The sequence below is a fragment of the Kogia breviceps genome, chromosome 3, assembly GCF_026419965.1.
Source record: "Kogia breviceps isolate mKogBre1 chromosome 3, mKogBre1 haplotype 1, whole genome shotgun sequence".
NCBI classification, from domain to species: domain Eukaryota; kingdom Metazoa; phylum Chordata; class Mammalia; order Artiodactyla; family Physeteridae; genus Kogia; species Kogia breviceps.
This window is the reverse complement of record NC_081312.1, coordinates 113,074,628-113,090,440: the sequence shown is the minus strand read 5'-3', so window position 1 is coordinate 113,090,440 and position 15,813 is coordinate 113,074,628. Positions and strand designations below refer to the sequence as shown.

At 47.9% G+C, this 15,813-nt stretch overlaps 1 protein-coding gene across 6 annotated transcripts in view; it reads right to left on the bottom strand.

Annotated features, from left to right (window-relative positions):
• Window positions 1-15,813, bottom strand: part of ADAMTS17 (ADAM metallopeptidase with thrombospondin type 1 motif 17) — a 364,535-nt gene that overhangs the window by 119,598 nt on the left and 229,124 nt on the right. For all 6 annotated transcript variants that reach the window (XM_059058512.2, XM_059058515.2, XM_059058514.2 and 3 more), the window contains one exon: window positions 2,796-2,962. In XM_059058512.2, the coding sequence (XP_058914495.1) occupies window positions 2,796-2,962 (167 nt within the window). The remainder of the gene's footprint in view (window positions 1-2,795; window positions 2,963-15,813) is intronic.

Below are 15,813 nucleotides of genomic sequence, written 5' to 3'. Positions count from 1 at the left end.
GCGATAGCAACGCTATGAATAGGGCAGTCATAATGGGCTTCAGAAGAGCCCAGAGCCCAACCACAGGAATCGTTCCTCTCATGGCTGAGATAGAAATGGGCCTTTTATAAACTGAGTTGTGAGAGGAACACTTATAATCTCTATTCTCTCCCTACCTTCTGAATTGGGCATTTATTATTTTGTTTTTATCCTCATGAAACGTTCCTTAAAAAAAAAAAAAAAAAACCCACTGGCTTCTGTTTATATTTGAGAAGGAAATGAAACCAAATATGCAAGAAGTCATGACAATTCCACCCCAGAGGGGGATGTGTCAAGCTACCCTTGCAAAGCCCTGTACTTGGGGTCTCTCCTTCAAAGGCAGAGTGCTTACTGTCCTTATCAAGTAGGGTTCCACTTTTCAGATCAAAGGTGGTGGCACTCTGGCTATAATTATTTATTGCTTTGGCAGAAACAAAAAGCGAGTGGGTAAAAACACATTCTGAACACAATGAGCTTCCTCAAATAGCTGTACTTGGAGGCTCCCTGTAAGGGGGATCAGAGCAGACATCAGCCTCAGCCACTGTAATGATAAGGAACCAAGGAGCTCAGTGATCCAAAAGTGGTTAGAAGTAAAATAGAAGTTTAATCTGGACTTGGAGAAATCTGTGGAAAAACAGACATTTCAGTGGGATTTCTGCATTGAATAAATGAGGCAGGAAAACTGAAAACTGGAGCAAGAGACCAAGGAAAGAATAACAAGGCCTTGCACATGGCAGAGAGGAAATGAGAGTGGGTGAGTCTGTCTTAGACCTGACCTCTTCTTGCTCCCAAGACGTGGGAGAGGACAGACAGGGGACCTAAACCATCCTTATCTGGTAGTCTGGGGATGGTTGAATGTTTGGAAATGAAGCTGCTTCTCATCAAAACCTGCCACTGCGCTGCAAACACGGCAGCCCCTGCCAGCACTATCTTCCTTCCAATTAGGGGTCCGAGTGTGCCTGGGATGTCTAGAAGCCTCAAATGTCTTCCTGCATCAGACGAATGCCCAGGCAGAGCCACAAGGCTCTTTTGTGAGCCCCAGCTCCCAGCTGCCTGTCCCCTGTTTGGGAGCACGGGTCTCCTCTCTCCCTAGTCTGCAGGGAAAGGCAAGGGTGTGAAGGCTCCATCTCCCTGGAAGTCTGCTGGTTAGGCGCCAGGGTGGCTATAATCACACAGCTCCCAAAGGTGGTGGTCTTTGTAAAAAAGGAAAACGTCTGGGGGAGTTCCCTGATGCTTTAAAATGAGCCCATGGCTGGGTAGGTTGGTATTCTCTGCTCTGGTTTAGAACGTCCCACGTCAGTTTGAAGGTGATGGGTCAGGTTGTTAGGTTAAAAGCTGTGGATCTGAGGCCATTATTCCCTGTGCTGCCTGGGTCTACACCCGGCATAGTTATGCACGATTGAGCTTGTAACAGAGTGTATATTTCCGAGGTTCTTCAGATCACAGGGAAGAAACCTAAGTCCTGGCACAGGAACCTCATTCTCCTGCAAAGTATTTTGCCTCCTGCAAAATACTTCAGAGGCTGTGTAAAAATCAGGCCCAGTTGCTTGAGTTCTTATTGAAGCATCCTCAACTCAGCACTCGTGAAATCTTTCTGTCTTACTGGAAGCCAGCTGGTTATCTTCTGAGTCAGCTCCTCCGGAACTGGGCTCAGTTCCCTCCCTGCTCCTCATGCAGCAGCTTAGACGTGTCACGTAACCTGTAACCTCTCACCTCTGCACGGGTGGTTTTGCATATTTAATGAGATGATAAAATCAGAGCTAACTTGAGCCTGGCACATAGTATGCTCCATAAATGGGACCATGTTGTCATCATTATAACACACTCTTGTTTCCTGAAGATGAACAGAATTTTAAGCATAAAAAACCCTGAACTAGGCCCTGGGAGATCCTTATGGACAATAAACAAACATCACAAGTCCTATAGACCTGATACACCACCTCGAATTTTATCAGCCACTGGAAATGCTTGTAATGTCCAGTGGGCAGAGTCTCTTGATTTGGGAGAAAACTCTGGGACAGAAAATGTGACCTGTGCTTATTATCATCTTCCCCAAGCTGTAAACTGTCCTGGAACAAAACAAATACAAACACATAGATACAATAAACAGAGTAGTGGTTACCAGAGGGGAAGGGGGGTGGGGGGAGGGTAAAGACAGTCAACTGTATGGTGATGGATGGAAACTTAACTGCTGCTGGTGGGGAGCACACTGTAGTGTATACACAAGTGAAAAATATAGTGTTGTACACATGAAATTTACATAATGTTAAAAACCAATGTTACCTAAGTTAAAAAAAAAAAAAACAAACTTTCCCCAAACACTCCAGTCAAGGAGTAAGAGCCAACCCAAGATGAACCAAGAAAAGAAATGCAAGAAAGCATCACCACTGGAAAGAGAAACAGCAGACACACAAACCTGCTGTCCTGCCCCTGCAGAGCCTCGCTCTCCTCAACGCTGGCCTGGACCCGGCAGCACAGGGTATTAGATGGCAGGCTTCCAGCGCACCCACCTTGCTATGAACAGAAGGGGGGTAGGGAGCGGGCAGGATGTATCTGGTCCACTGCCTGACTCACAACTGCTTTTGGGAAATCTCACAGAGCTGGGTCATCCAAGTTCAACTCCCTGTGGGTCCACGGCTGAGCTGGGCAGGACTGGAGTGTCCTCTTGGGTGGACTGTGGGGGTGGGGATGCCCTGTGGGTTTTCCTAGGAGGTGTTTATGGTCTTGGGGAGGGGGGGAGGGAGGCCACTCTGAAAGGATGCGCCATATGCCTTTACCGTCAACCACCACTGCTGTCAGCAGGCCCTTCTTCTTGTTGCTCAGCCGGTCATGCATCTGGCACTGCTGGTCACGGAAGCTGGGCAGGCCCTTGGGGCAGGGCAAGTTCTCACAGACCGCGTGCTCCACGCTGGCGCCCAGGCAGTGCGTGCCTCCAGGCCCCGGGCTAGAAGGAAGAGAGTGGTCTGCATTAACCAGACAGGCTGCAGAAATAGCAGGGGTGCTCGGGTTCGGCCTCTCTTTCAGGAGGGGGAAGGGGCAGGTGAAGTTTTCAAAGCAACCCCCCTCTCCTCTTATACACCATCTCTCAGCATTCCCAGGCCCACGATGACGACATGTTAAGTGAGCCATCAGAAAAATACATCCAAGAACTGTAAATCAAGGTCAACTGGAATTAGAATACAGTGAGGATCAATCAGTTCACCAAGTACCACAAATTGTGTCTTTCATCTGAACTTAAAACTTGACCATCTGTAACACTGAAAACCCCAAGGGGAATTTTTGGTGTATGTGGGTTGATTTTTTGTCTCCTACAAAATGAAGACCTTTAAATGGCTCCTAGCTATACTCCAGAGGTCACTAAGTTTCAGGATGTGTAAATAAAGAGCTTTCATTTACTCTGTAATGAAAAGAATAAGAATGATTAATTCACTGGTTCATGGGCTTTGGGTAGAGACCAGCCGGATCCCAGTTTGGCACCCTTTACCAGGCAAGTGTGAAGACCACATGTGATCCATGCTGTGGTCTTGTGTCCTAGATACTCTGTGCTTAGGCTGGGGCTTTAACCAGTGCTGGAGACCGAGGTGTGTTCTCTAGCCATGTCTGCACATGGGAAGGGCACTGAGGAACAGCAGGACCCTGGCCTACCTGGCTGAAGCTGTCTCTGCCCAGCTCTTCCACAAGGCCCTGGATGTCCTCTTAGAACTCTGACCTGGGTAACCTCAAAGGTGCCCTTCACCTCCACAATGCCAAGAACATCACGATGGAGTAAGATTGTCCCCACACCCCCTTCACCATTCCCCCGGCACTTTTTAATTGAAATTCAGCACAAATCACACCTGCTCCACTCAATGACTTTTCACAAACTGTACACACCTGTTAGCAAGGTGACTTTTTTTTTTTTTTTGCAGTATGCGGGCCTCTCACTGTTGTGGCCTCTCCCGTTGCGGAGCACAGGCTCCGGACGCGCAGGCCCAGCGGCCATGGCTCACGGGCCTAGCCGCTCCGCGGCATGTGGGATCTTCCCGGACTGGGGCACGAACCAGTGTCCCCTGCATCAGCAGGCGGACTCTCAACCACTGCACCACCAGGGAAGCCCTAGGTGACATTTTTATACACTAACCATTTCATTTTGAATATTTCCTTTCCTCTCTTTGCCATTTCTTGTGTTCAGACAGTAAGACCACCCTATGACGATTGCCTTATGGAAGAGACATGACAGCAGAAGGGGGCAAAAGTCTTTAGGCTTTTGTGTCACAATAATCTATACCAGGGATCCACAAACTTTCTCTGCAAAGGGCCAGACAGTCAATTTTTTTGGCTTTGTGGGCCACGCAGTCTCTGTTGTAGCTACTCAATTCTGCCACTGCTGGACAAAAGCAACAAAAGACAATGTGTAAACAAAAGGGTGTGGCTATGTGCCAATCAAACTTTATTTACAAAACCAGTGGTGGGCCAGATTTGACCCGGGGGCCATAGCTTGACAGCCCCTGGTCTACATAAATGTGTTCAAGGAAACATCTGGAGTAGGAGGAAAGGCGCCGCTCATACCTCCATGCCCACCTCATACACCCCAGACAACACCTCTCCCACCTGGGAGTGGAGGCAGCCTTGAGAGATTGAATACGCTAGGGGCTCCACAGAGGGTTCTGAGTTTTGATCTCAAAGTCAGGGAACAGCAAAACCTCTCTAAGGCTTATGACATCTGAGAAGAGAGGGATCCTTTGTTCGTTTGCCTGCCCATAGTACCAGGGAGGCAGCTAGAGCTCAGGGAAAACAACTGCATGGCATGCTCGGATAGGTGGAGCCTCAGACCACCTCCCCAGGAGCCCCAGGCCCAAGTGCCAAGTGTGGGTAGATGAATGTATTCCTGTGCCACAAACCATGGTGCAGAAGGAACAGAGAGGGGCTGGCCCTGATGAACCATGTGGGCCAGCAGGAGGGACATCTTTTCTGCAACAGGCGAGTTGTACATCCTATGGCTGGGACCAGAGAAGAAATGGGTGAGGCAGAGATGCTCTATGGCAAGAAGTTGTGGGTTGAATTATGTCCTTTCTAAAATTCATATGCTGAAGTCCTAACCTCCAGAGCGTCAGACTGTGACCTTACTTGGTAATAGGACCACTGCAGATATAATTAGTTAAGATGAGGTTGTACTAGAGTAGGGTGAGCTCCTAATTCAGTATGAATGGTGTTATTATAAAAAGGGGAAATCTGGAGACAGACACCCACAGGGAGAACACCATGTGAACGTGAAGACAGAGATCAGGGTGATGATTCTACACTCTAAGGAATGCCAAAGATTGCCAGTAAACCACCAGATTCTCCCTTACAGCCCTCAGAAGGAGCCAACCCTTCCAAACCTTGATTTTGGACTTCTAGCCTCCAGAACTGGGAGAATAAATCTGTTGTTTATGCCACCCAGTTAGAGAGTTGTTACAGCAGCCCTAGGAGATGAATACACCAGACATCACAATAACCAGATGCATCCTCAACCGAACTTAGATGCGGACTCAGGGAAAATGGGGCAAAAACTCCTGGAGTGATCAGGAATCCAACATGGACTAGAATGGAGTGCAAAAACACAAATTAGGTTGTTGCTAAAAAAATAAAGGGAGCTACGTTTCCTACACACCTTAGGGTGTGGACTGAGATTTGCATATGTCATGTAATTAACTTCCTGAATTGTCATCAAGCTTTGTTTTAGTTTCCTTTTTAATTTCCTCCATCAACTGAGGTTTTCAGATTTACATCTGACTGACCCTCATATACCAACTACCTTTATGCCTCACAGCAGGTAGGTGGAGAGGAGATTAGATGTGACATAAGAGAACTCCTGGATCCAGCAGAAAGTGGGCCTGAGAGTCGGAAGCCCATGAGATACCACACATGCCTCAGGATACTTCCCTCCTGAACTCTGTTTATCCTCCTTCTTCTCCACATCCAATCTTCTCCCACAGGCAAGTCTCCTTTCAGCCCCCATCTGGCTCACTGCCCCACTCCCTGATCCCTAACTCTCTGCCCATCCTTAAGGGTACCTCCATCCTGCAGCCTATTTTTCTTTCCTACCTGGAACCTCTCCTGACCCTGCTTGGGTCTCTGCTATGCTGCTTATCATCAACCTTGTGAAATAGTCAGCTGAGTTCCTGTTTTCCTCTTATTCCTCTACATCCTCAAGCAGAGAATCCTACACAAGCTGGTTTTTAATAAACAGTAGTTAGACTGAATTGAACTATATTATCAGAATTTATCTTAAAAGGATCAAAAGACAAAGTGATGTCAGGGAAAATGGTGGAGTAGGAAGCACCAAGAATCTCTCCACCTGTACCAAAACTGTATTGGCAAAAACTGCCTTAAGTAACTATTTTGAAACTCTGGAGTCTATCCGAAAGCTTGCAGCCTCCAGGGGAAAGCTTGGCTGGTAAGCTGCAGCTAATTTTGGTCAATTTCAACCTTGAGTGTGGTAGTGGCTATCTGTACACCATGTCCCAGCCCCATGGCAGGTAGCTGTGCCTACATTCCTGGTGTGGCTTGCTGGAGCGAGGGTGGACAATAAGGACCTTATCCTCCAAATATCAGAGTTCTGTGTTCTGATTACTCAGTGCTGCTTTTGATTTCTGAGGTACGGGCATAGGGGCTGGCCACCACTGCTGCAATCGCTACCAGCTGCAACCCCTACCAGAGAATTTGAGTGAGCAACACATTAAAAAAAAAATTCTTTTTCTCCTTTTGGGAGCCAGATATTTAAGGATTAGGTTATTCAGAAGCAACTGCATATATGGGAAAATTTAGAAAGCCACTAGGTTTGCCCAAGAAGAGATGAAGGCTCAGAAAAGGCCAGAGAAGACCTTACACTTCTTTAGTTTGATCCCCAACACAGAGAAATTTTTCAGTAGCAAAGAAACGGTAAATCCGGGAAGAAGGAGGAGAAGCTGATTTCCAGAGGTACATTGTAAGATTCAAATGTCCAGTTTTCATCAAAACAATCACAAGGCATATAAAGAAACAGGAAAGTATGGCCCATTCAAAGGAACAAAATATACTGGTAGAAACTGAAGGAAGCCCTGAGGTTAGGCTTACTAGACAAAGACTGTAAAACAACAGTATTTAAGATGCTCAAAGTGCTAAAGGAAGACATAGACAAAGACAGGAAAATGATACATGAAAAAGTGAGAATATCAGTAAAGAGATAGAAATTATAAAAAGGAAAAAAAAAAACTCTGAAGTTGAGAAGTACAATAACTGAAATGAAAAATTTACCAGTTGAGTTCAAAAGCAGATTTGAGCAGGCAGAAACAAAAATCAGGAATATACATTTGTTCCATGAATTTGTCCTATTAATTGAAATATTGAGTCTGTGGAATGAAAAGAAAAAAGAATAAAGAAAAGTATGCAGAGGGGATCTGTGGGAAACCAGTAAGGGGACTAAGATACACATTATGGGAGTCTCAGAGGAGAAAAAAGGAGCAGAGAGATTATTTGAAGAAATAATGGTTTAAAACTTCCCGAATTTGAAGAAAGACATGAATCTACAATTCAAATAGGATAAATTCACTGAGATGCACTATAATTAAACTGTCAAAGGACAAAGAGAGAATCTTGAAAGCAGCAAGAGAGAAGCAACACATCACAGACAAGAGGTCCTCAGTAAATTACAAGCCTATTTCTAATCAGAAACCCTGGAGGCCAGAAGTCAGTGGGTTGATACATTCAAAGTTCTCAAAGAAAAAAAATCTCTATCAACTAAGAGTTCTATACCCAGCAAAACTGTCATTCAAAAGTGAGGGACAATTAAGATATTCCCAGATAAGCAAAAGTTGAGGAAGTTTTTTACCATCAGACCTGCCCTACAAGAAATGCTTCAAGTTGAAATGAAAGGACACTAGATGGCAACTTGAAGCCATATGAAGAATTAAAGCTCTCCAGTCAAGCAGCCATGATGCTAAGCTTTATCAGAACCAGCTACTAGAGAGGCCCTAGAGGAGGGACAGGCTTTGTCTCTGTTTCTGATATGTGACTTCTCCCTGTAGGCTCCTGTGGTGGCCTGTGATTCATGCCACCTCCCTCTAGGCAGCTTCCGAGGGCAGGTTCTGAGCACACCAACACTTTGGGAAAATTCTCAGCCTGGTCTCACATGCAGTTTCTCCTTTGGACAGTTTTCCCTGACACCACTAAGTGTGACTTCCCAGAGATTTCCACCAGGGCAGCACCTCTGCAAATGTCTCCCTCATCCAGTGGGCCCTGATTGTACCCTCTCCAACAAGTCCAAGGAATTTCAGCCCTGGGTGTGTGTGCGAGGGGGGCACCCTCATCCATATTTGTTCCTTCCTTGGGTGCCCTGCCTCAGACCTGAAGATAGGGGCTGCTTCTTGTATCTGCTCTTCCTATGTCTCTAGAGTTCTTTACATCTTAGCAGCTAATTCCCCAATACTACAATCACCTGTTATATCTAATGCTTTTTTTACATTAAACTTTCCCTGTTCAAAAAAAAGACCAAAAGAGTTGATTTTTCCAGTTTTCCTTTGGGTCACTATTTTGAACAACATGGGAAAAGGGAGAAGCAATCCACAAGCAACATGATTTTCTACCCAAATCATCCCAGTTTCAATATGTTGATCTGTGGCAGGACCCTGCACTCAGCCCACTCACTCTTTAAGATGGTGTCAATAACATAGGCCATCTGAGTGTTACCGTGACACCAGTGAGGGCCTCCTGGGTATACACTGGTGCTGAGACCACAGAAAGAGGCCCCCTATAGATGCCATAAAGAAGACGGAAGAGAATCTTTGCAGGGGGAAGGCATGTCTGACAGTAAGGTCCACAAGTAGCTTATGAACAGAAGTTCTGGGGGAAGACTTGGAGGAGGGGCCAGCTTTACCAAGGAACCCACGCCAGGTGAGTGGACCAAGCTTGAGTTATATGGACACAGGGCCTTCAGGAGATGCTGTGTTGGGGCTGCAAACACAGGCAGGAGAGATCACCCTCCCAAAGTCTGAGGAGCAGAGGGCTGGGGTTCTCACTTACCCTGAGTTATACAGTGTGGATAAAATACAAAGCACCTAGGAAGGACAAAATAACAGAAACCAAGCTTGACATGGCTAAAATGAAGGATGGTTACCATAATAGGATTTGTGGTAGAATAGAGTCGTCTGTTTCTGAGAGCTAGAAGTAGGTCCGTGACCGATGCTCAGCCTTTCCCACAATGGCTGGAAGGGCTGCAAGGCTCCATGAGGATCCTTGGAAATGCAAGGGGAGGTGGCAGCACATTGAAATCTCATCCTTGAGGACACAGGTAAGAACAGAGGCACTTTCACATTAACGGTGATCATACACTAATATTCCCAGAGGGCTTACACTCTGCCTGCTCTCCATAACCATTACCTCATTAAGTCAGCACAAAGAATCAGAAGGGGGATCCTCACTGCATCCTTCAGATGAGGAAACCAAAGCTCCAATATGTTAAATGACCGCACAGCAGAGAAGTAAGTGGTGGAGATAAGAAAGTGTGACTCACAAGTGCTCCTGGTTGCAGCAGGAGCAGGTTAGGGATGGGGGCTACCCATTGGCTACTGTGAGGCAAGTAATGCCAGCCTCACCCACTGAGACAGGCATGGGGGGTGTGATGGATTTTCAAGATGCTTCTCCAATATCAATCCCCACTTTCTATTTGTACTCTATCAGGACTTTCTTAATATGAACAAAGTACAGTTAGGGGAACCACTGTCAGAAACTGCCCGTGCCAGTCAGGCACCATAGTAACCACCTGCATGAGTTATCTTACAAAAGGAGGTCCTGGTAAGGGATGCAGAACTAACAAGCTACCACCATCCAAAAGAATTTGGGAAAGGTCAGAAGGAGAGAGGAGATACCATTCCATAGGTCCTACCAACCTCCCAGAATCCCTCTCGCTGGAATCCATCTTGGGTGAGCAATGCACGTGCTACCAGGAAGGAGCCTGAGTCAGAATGATTGGCCAGAGACAACCCGGAAACTGATCACATCACCCTAAAACCCAGGACTGACTGCGAGCCACGTGGCAGAGCAGTCCTCCTGGGTTCCCTTACCCTGCTGCTCTCCGCCTGGGCGCCCCAATAAACTCTCTTGCTTTGTCAACATGTGTGATTCCTCGGACAACTCATTTCCCAGTGTTAGACAAGAGCCCACTCTTGGGCCGTGGAAGGGGTCCCCCTTCTTGCAACAGTAGGAGTTTAGACATAAACCCAAATGACTGGAACAGGCAGGCCACAGGAAAGGATATCCAAGTGGCAACTACAGACACAATCAGATGCTCAGCCTCATTGCTTATGAAAGAAACGCACAGGACAACCTCACCAAGATACCACTACACACCCACCAGAATGGTCAGAGTGGAAAAGACATACAGCACCGACCACTGGGGAGGCTGGGGGCAGGTGGAAGCTTACTGCTGCTCAGGGCAAGGGGATGGCATGGCCACTCTGCAAACCAGGCCCTCACCTAGTCATACATGCACAGGAGCCAACACGCACCTGCATGCATGCTCAGCACATGCGCTCCACCGTGATGAGCTGTGCTGTGCTGGGAGCCACATACTCAAGGGTAGGTGCCCTTTCTGCACATTACACCATCAGATAGATGTTTAAAACAAGGAAAAGCATAAGGTAGAGAGGCTGGGGGGAGAATCTGGAAAGCAGAGAGTAAGTTCGGAGAGAAAGCTGAGTCCCTCTGAGCTCCTGTGGGGTAGGACCGGCTCCTGCCAGGTGGGTCCCAAGGGCCCCAGGTAGACCCAGCACAGAGCAGGGAAGCACGAAGGTCTGCTCAGATGATCAGCATCACAGACAGCAGGTCTGGCCTTTCCCTGAATGACAGGAAGCATTCAGGTGGAAGGAAGAGCAAAAGGCAGCTGAGTGGCAACGCTTTTGGGTTTTTTGCTCTGCTCTATTGAATGAAGGTAGATCAGAAGATAAAGCCACCAAAGTGGTTAAGACCCGCTCACCACCCAGAGACAGGGTGACTTCAGCGGTTCTGCCTCCTGTTCTTGCACCAAGAGCTCCGAGAAGCAAGCAGGGCACAGCCATGGGATCAAAGTGCTGCAGGGCTACTAATGCTCCCGCAGGGCAGCCGCCGTCCCAGTGTTAAGGCCTCCTCTGAAAAGTACCAAGTAACACATGGAACTTAGGCTCAAGTGCAGAAAATTGTGATTTTTAAAAACTATCCCTGTGAGTAACAGATATGTTAGGGGGTACACGTATGGGGGTTTCACTGTGGAAGCAAAAGCCATTACAGGAACATAACTTCATTCCCCAAGGTCTTAGGAGGAGGTGGGCTGCTTTCCTTCCTGATGCTCAGGGTGTAGATGCTGTGTGGTGACCCTAACGCACTCCTGCTTCTAAGATCCACTCACCTCCCCATCCTTCCTGTGCGGAGCTGGCTTTTCACACAAGATCAATGGAGCCTTTTCTCCCTACCCTACTCCCCAGCCATCCCCCAAACACAAGCCTCCTGATGGGGTACCAGAATTCACATTAGAGATGAACTCTCTGCCTTGCAGTCTTTTGGCAAAAACTCCCACCAACAGCGACACAAATTATGTCAGGAAAAGACAAGCTTAGGAAGCTGGATTAAAAACACGGATGGTCCCCAAAGCCTTGATGTTAGTTGGCAAAAAATAAAAATTCCAATAGCTGTAAAGACCAAGACTAGAGAAAAAAATGGGGGGACTCTTTTGCCAGTATTTTGGACAGTGAATAAACCAGCTGCAGAAGATGGGAAAGGTGCCAGGAATATAAAGTGAAGGGGGTGGGGAGAGGGTGGTGGGAGAGTTCCAAGTAGGAGATGTACATAGCAGTGAGATTTGGACATTCTTGGGAAATCTCAAGGCAGCGAGCCTGGTGATTTAAGGAGTGAGTGGGGAGAGGACGTTGTTTTGGTCAGAGCTTGGCTTGGGGCCTCCATCAGCTGTGCTTTGTAACAATCACCACCTCAGGCCATTCTGCAAAAGCAGGCTGACAGCTACTGCCTGGACTTCAGCAAACCCTCCCTGCTCCTGCATCTCCCTGCGAAGAAACCAGGACTGCTGCAAAGCTGCCCCCCAGGGTCAGCCCCTTCTCTTTCCATTCACCTGGGTGGTTCCATGAAGGTGAGAAACCTTGTAGAAAACTACAGGGGGAAAAGAGCCTGTTGCTTCAAAACAGGAAATGGAGCTAAACTGTTATTACAAAAGACTGGATCGACTACCAAGGCGTAACTATTATAGGAGCAAAAACATATTGTTTCTCTCACTTGGAATAAACAAAGCCAGATTATGTTTGGAGCTTGCTCTTGAGATGGCTCTGAGCACCTCTAGCTGTGAGCACAGCCTCACTGGGGCAGGGAAGGCACAGGTGAAGATGGCCCTCATGCCCAGGGGCACCTGGACCCCATTCCTGGCTGTTCACAGCTTGTGGGCCTCAGTGAGGCTAGATGGTGCAAGGAAAGGGGCCTACCTGGTGACCCACCTCCTTGGCATAATAATTCACAATAACCTTTGTGTTTTTTAAGGAAAGACAATATTAGATGTGTGTTTTGCAGCACTGGAAGATCAGAAAGTTCGCTTTTTCTCAGCAAGCATGCATCTAGACAGTCAGGTGGTCAAGTACACATTACAGAGGGCTGGTCTGCTACGGGCACCGAAGGAGAATGGGGCCCAACAGCTCAAAGGTCAGTGGGGGAGGACACAGTGAAAACAAGTGAGCAAATTCATATGAGTAATTATAAATCATTACAATACCTGTAACGTTAGGAAAGGGTGCAGAGAAAGCATGTAGAGCAGGCACCCGCCTCGGGCAGGGTGGTCAGCGGAGGACGCCTGTCTGAAGAGAAGACACAAAGAGGGCAAAGGAAGCCAGGAAGAGGGAAAGGAGCACCAACCCAGGTCCGGAGGTTGGGGCGTTGTGCCTGACAACAGAAAGGAGGTGCAGTAAGGTGAATAGGGTGGTGCCTTCCCCTGCAAAGACAAACCCACCCAGAACCTGCAAATGTGGCCTTAACTGGGAAAAGCGTCTTTCTAGATATCATCAGGATCTCATCTCATAATTATGAGATGAGATCATTCTGGATTAGGGTGGCCCCTAAACCCAATGGCCAGTGTCCTGAGAAGAGAAGAGGTGGTGAGGAGAAGCACAGAGAAGACGTCCACATGAAGGCAGGGGCAGAGGCTAGAGTGGTAAGACTATAGGGAAGAGAAGGCCGGCAGCCACCAAGGGCAAGGGGACAGGCAAGCAATGGATTCTCCTTCAGAGTTTCAGGAAGGAATCAATCCTGCTGACACCTTGACTTCAAACTCCTGGTTTCCAGAACTGTGAGAGGATAAATCTATATTGTTTTAAGACACCAAGGGACTTCCCTGGTGGTGCAGTGGTTAAGAATCCACCTGCCAATTCAGAGGACACAGGTTCGATCCCTGGTCGGGGAAGATCCCACATGCCGCAGAGCAACTAAGCCCGTGTGCCACACTACTGAGCCTGCTCTCTACAGCCTGCGAGCCACAACTACTGAAGCCTGTGAGCCTACAGCCCGTGCTCTGCAACAAGAGAAACCACCGCAATGAGAAGCCAGTGCACCGCAATGAAGGGTAGCCCCCACTCACCGCAACTAGAGAAAGCCCGCGCACAGCAATGAAGACACAACACAGCCAAAAATAAATAAATAAAACATAAAGTAAATTTTTTTTAAAAAAGACACCAAGTCCTGGTAATTTATTATGGCAGCCACAGGAAACTAATACAGGGGCCTTGGTGAAGAGCATGGATTTCATTCTAAGTGCAGTGGGGAGTGACCAAAAGGGCTGAAGCAGGAAGAGGTATAATTGGCTTCACTGGTAAGTGGATGTCTCTGGCTTTCTGTGGAGAATGAATTTGGGGGTCGGGGGGATCATGTGGGAAGCAGGGAGGCTGATGCCAATCGTCCAAAAGGACACTGGAGCCTCACCGCTGGGTCCAAACCTGACCAGCCGTTGCCCAGCTATGTGATCTGCAGCAAGTTACCTAACCTCCATATGATTCAGTTTTTAACATGTGCAAAGGAGACAAAAAAGACGCCTCTCTCTTATGACAAATTTAGGTGATTTACTATGTGCAAATGTCTAGAAGGGAACCTGGCACCAGGACAGGGCCCTGCGTGCTCTGTTCTTATCATTATCAGACAGGGAGGAGGAAGAGAGGGGACAAGGGGACATGCATGCACTCAGGGGCTTTGAATTCGACCTATGCAACAGCTGGTGGTGCTATTTACTGAGGGGGACATGGGCTGGGAGGGGAGTTTGGGGGAGAAGAGATCGCAGCTTAGGAACCATCAGGTTTGAGGTGTCCGGGAGAAAACAAAGGGCAGTTGGTGGGACTATGCCCCTATAGGGGGGAGGGGACTTTATCCAGTTTTGCTTATCGTAAGCGTACACCGAGCAGGGTCCCTGGCCCTGAGTTAGGGTCCTGTGCAGGTTTACTGAAGGGCGGAAAGGCATCTCCAAGGAGGGTGTTCTCTCTCGGGTCCTTCTCCAGTTGCCCTGCCCCACGGGGTGTTGCTGGAAGGTGTTGCTTCCCTCCTGGGGATGTGTCAGAGCCCACAACCACCTGATGTGCTGAGACCCACAAAACCCCTCAGCTGTCTACATGCGGTAGTCCTACAGATTCCCCATTCCTCAATGATAAGATGTAGGAAGGGGACAAGGAGAGATGAAGTTCATGACTGCCAGTCGGGGGCCACCTGATAAAGTAGAGGAATGGAAGAAGGTTTTTAAAACAACTTTGGGATTTCCAGAACAGCCTCTTTATGGGGCCAATGGGCCTGGAGGGGTGGGGTGAGGACACAGCATGGGAAATCCCACGGCAGTTCAGGCCAGAGTGGGGGTCATGTTCACTCAGCCCTCTGAACTCAGGGGTCTTTAGGAGCCTCCCATCACAAAATGCCCCTGTGCCCAGAAGAGAAAAAGCAGATGGGGTGGGGACAATGGGCACAGCCGAAGCATGGTTGGGGGGGGGGGTGCGCCTTAGCCGATGTCATCTTCACAAAACACAAAATCAGGTCCCATGAAAGTTGTGCCTAACACATTTGCTCAGCATTGATAACATCTTATTCTTGCAAGGGTGCCTTCACCTAAACACAATCCTATTGTTGACCATCTTGGGACACAGAGTCCTTCCAGAGGTATTTAAAGGGTCAGCTATTCCCCTACTATGACATTTACTGGGTGTCACCTGACCTGGGATGATGTACGTAATGTGCCAAAGGAGAGCAGTCCTTGGCCAGGGCACCTGAGCTCCAATCACAAACATGGAGCACCCATGACAGCCACAGCCTTTGCAAATTGTGCTCTGTACTTAACAAATCCTTTCTCCTCTGAGCCTCAAAACAGTGCTGCGAGGTAGGAGGTAGGGCATGTGGTCTTGCCCCTGTTCTTCTCCTGGTGCTAACATCAAGAGGGGCCGTGTAGTAAATACAGATCATGTACCTTACATGCATTCCCATGGATTTTTCCAATTTTTAGATGGATAGGAAGGTAAGAGCAGCCTGTTGCTATAAAAAGTAGTCCTGGGATTTGAAGCCTTGTCTGTTCTGGCTTTGAAGCCTGGCTCTTCCTACTACTATACCATGCCAGCTCCCTGTAATGGAGGAAACTGAGGCCCAGAGAGAGAAGGGTCTTCCTTGAGATCACACGACCAATAACCAACCAAACCAGGCCCAAATCTCCACACCATGATTCCAAACCCAGAGCTCTCTTCTTTGGGCGAGAGGTAGAACTATTTTAACATCATCACAGAGAAATGGAAAAACTGAAGCCACTAT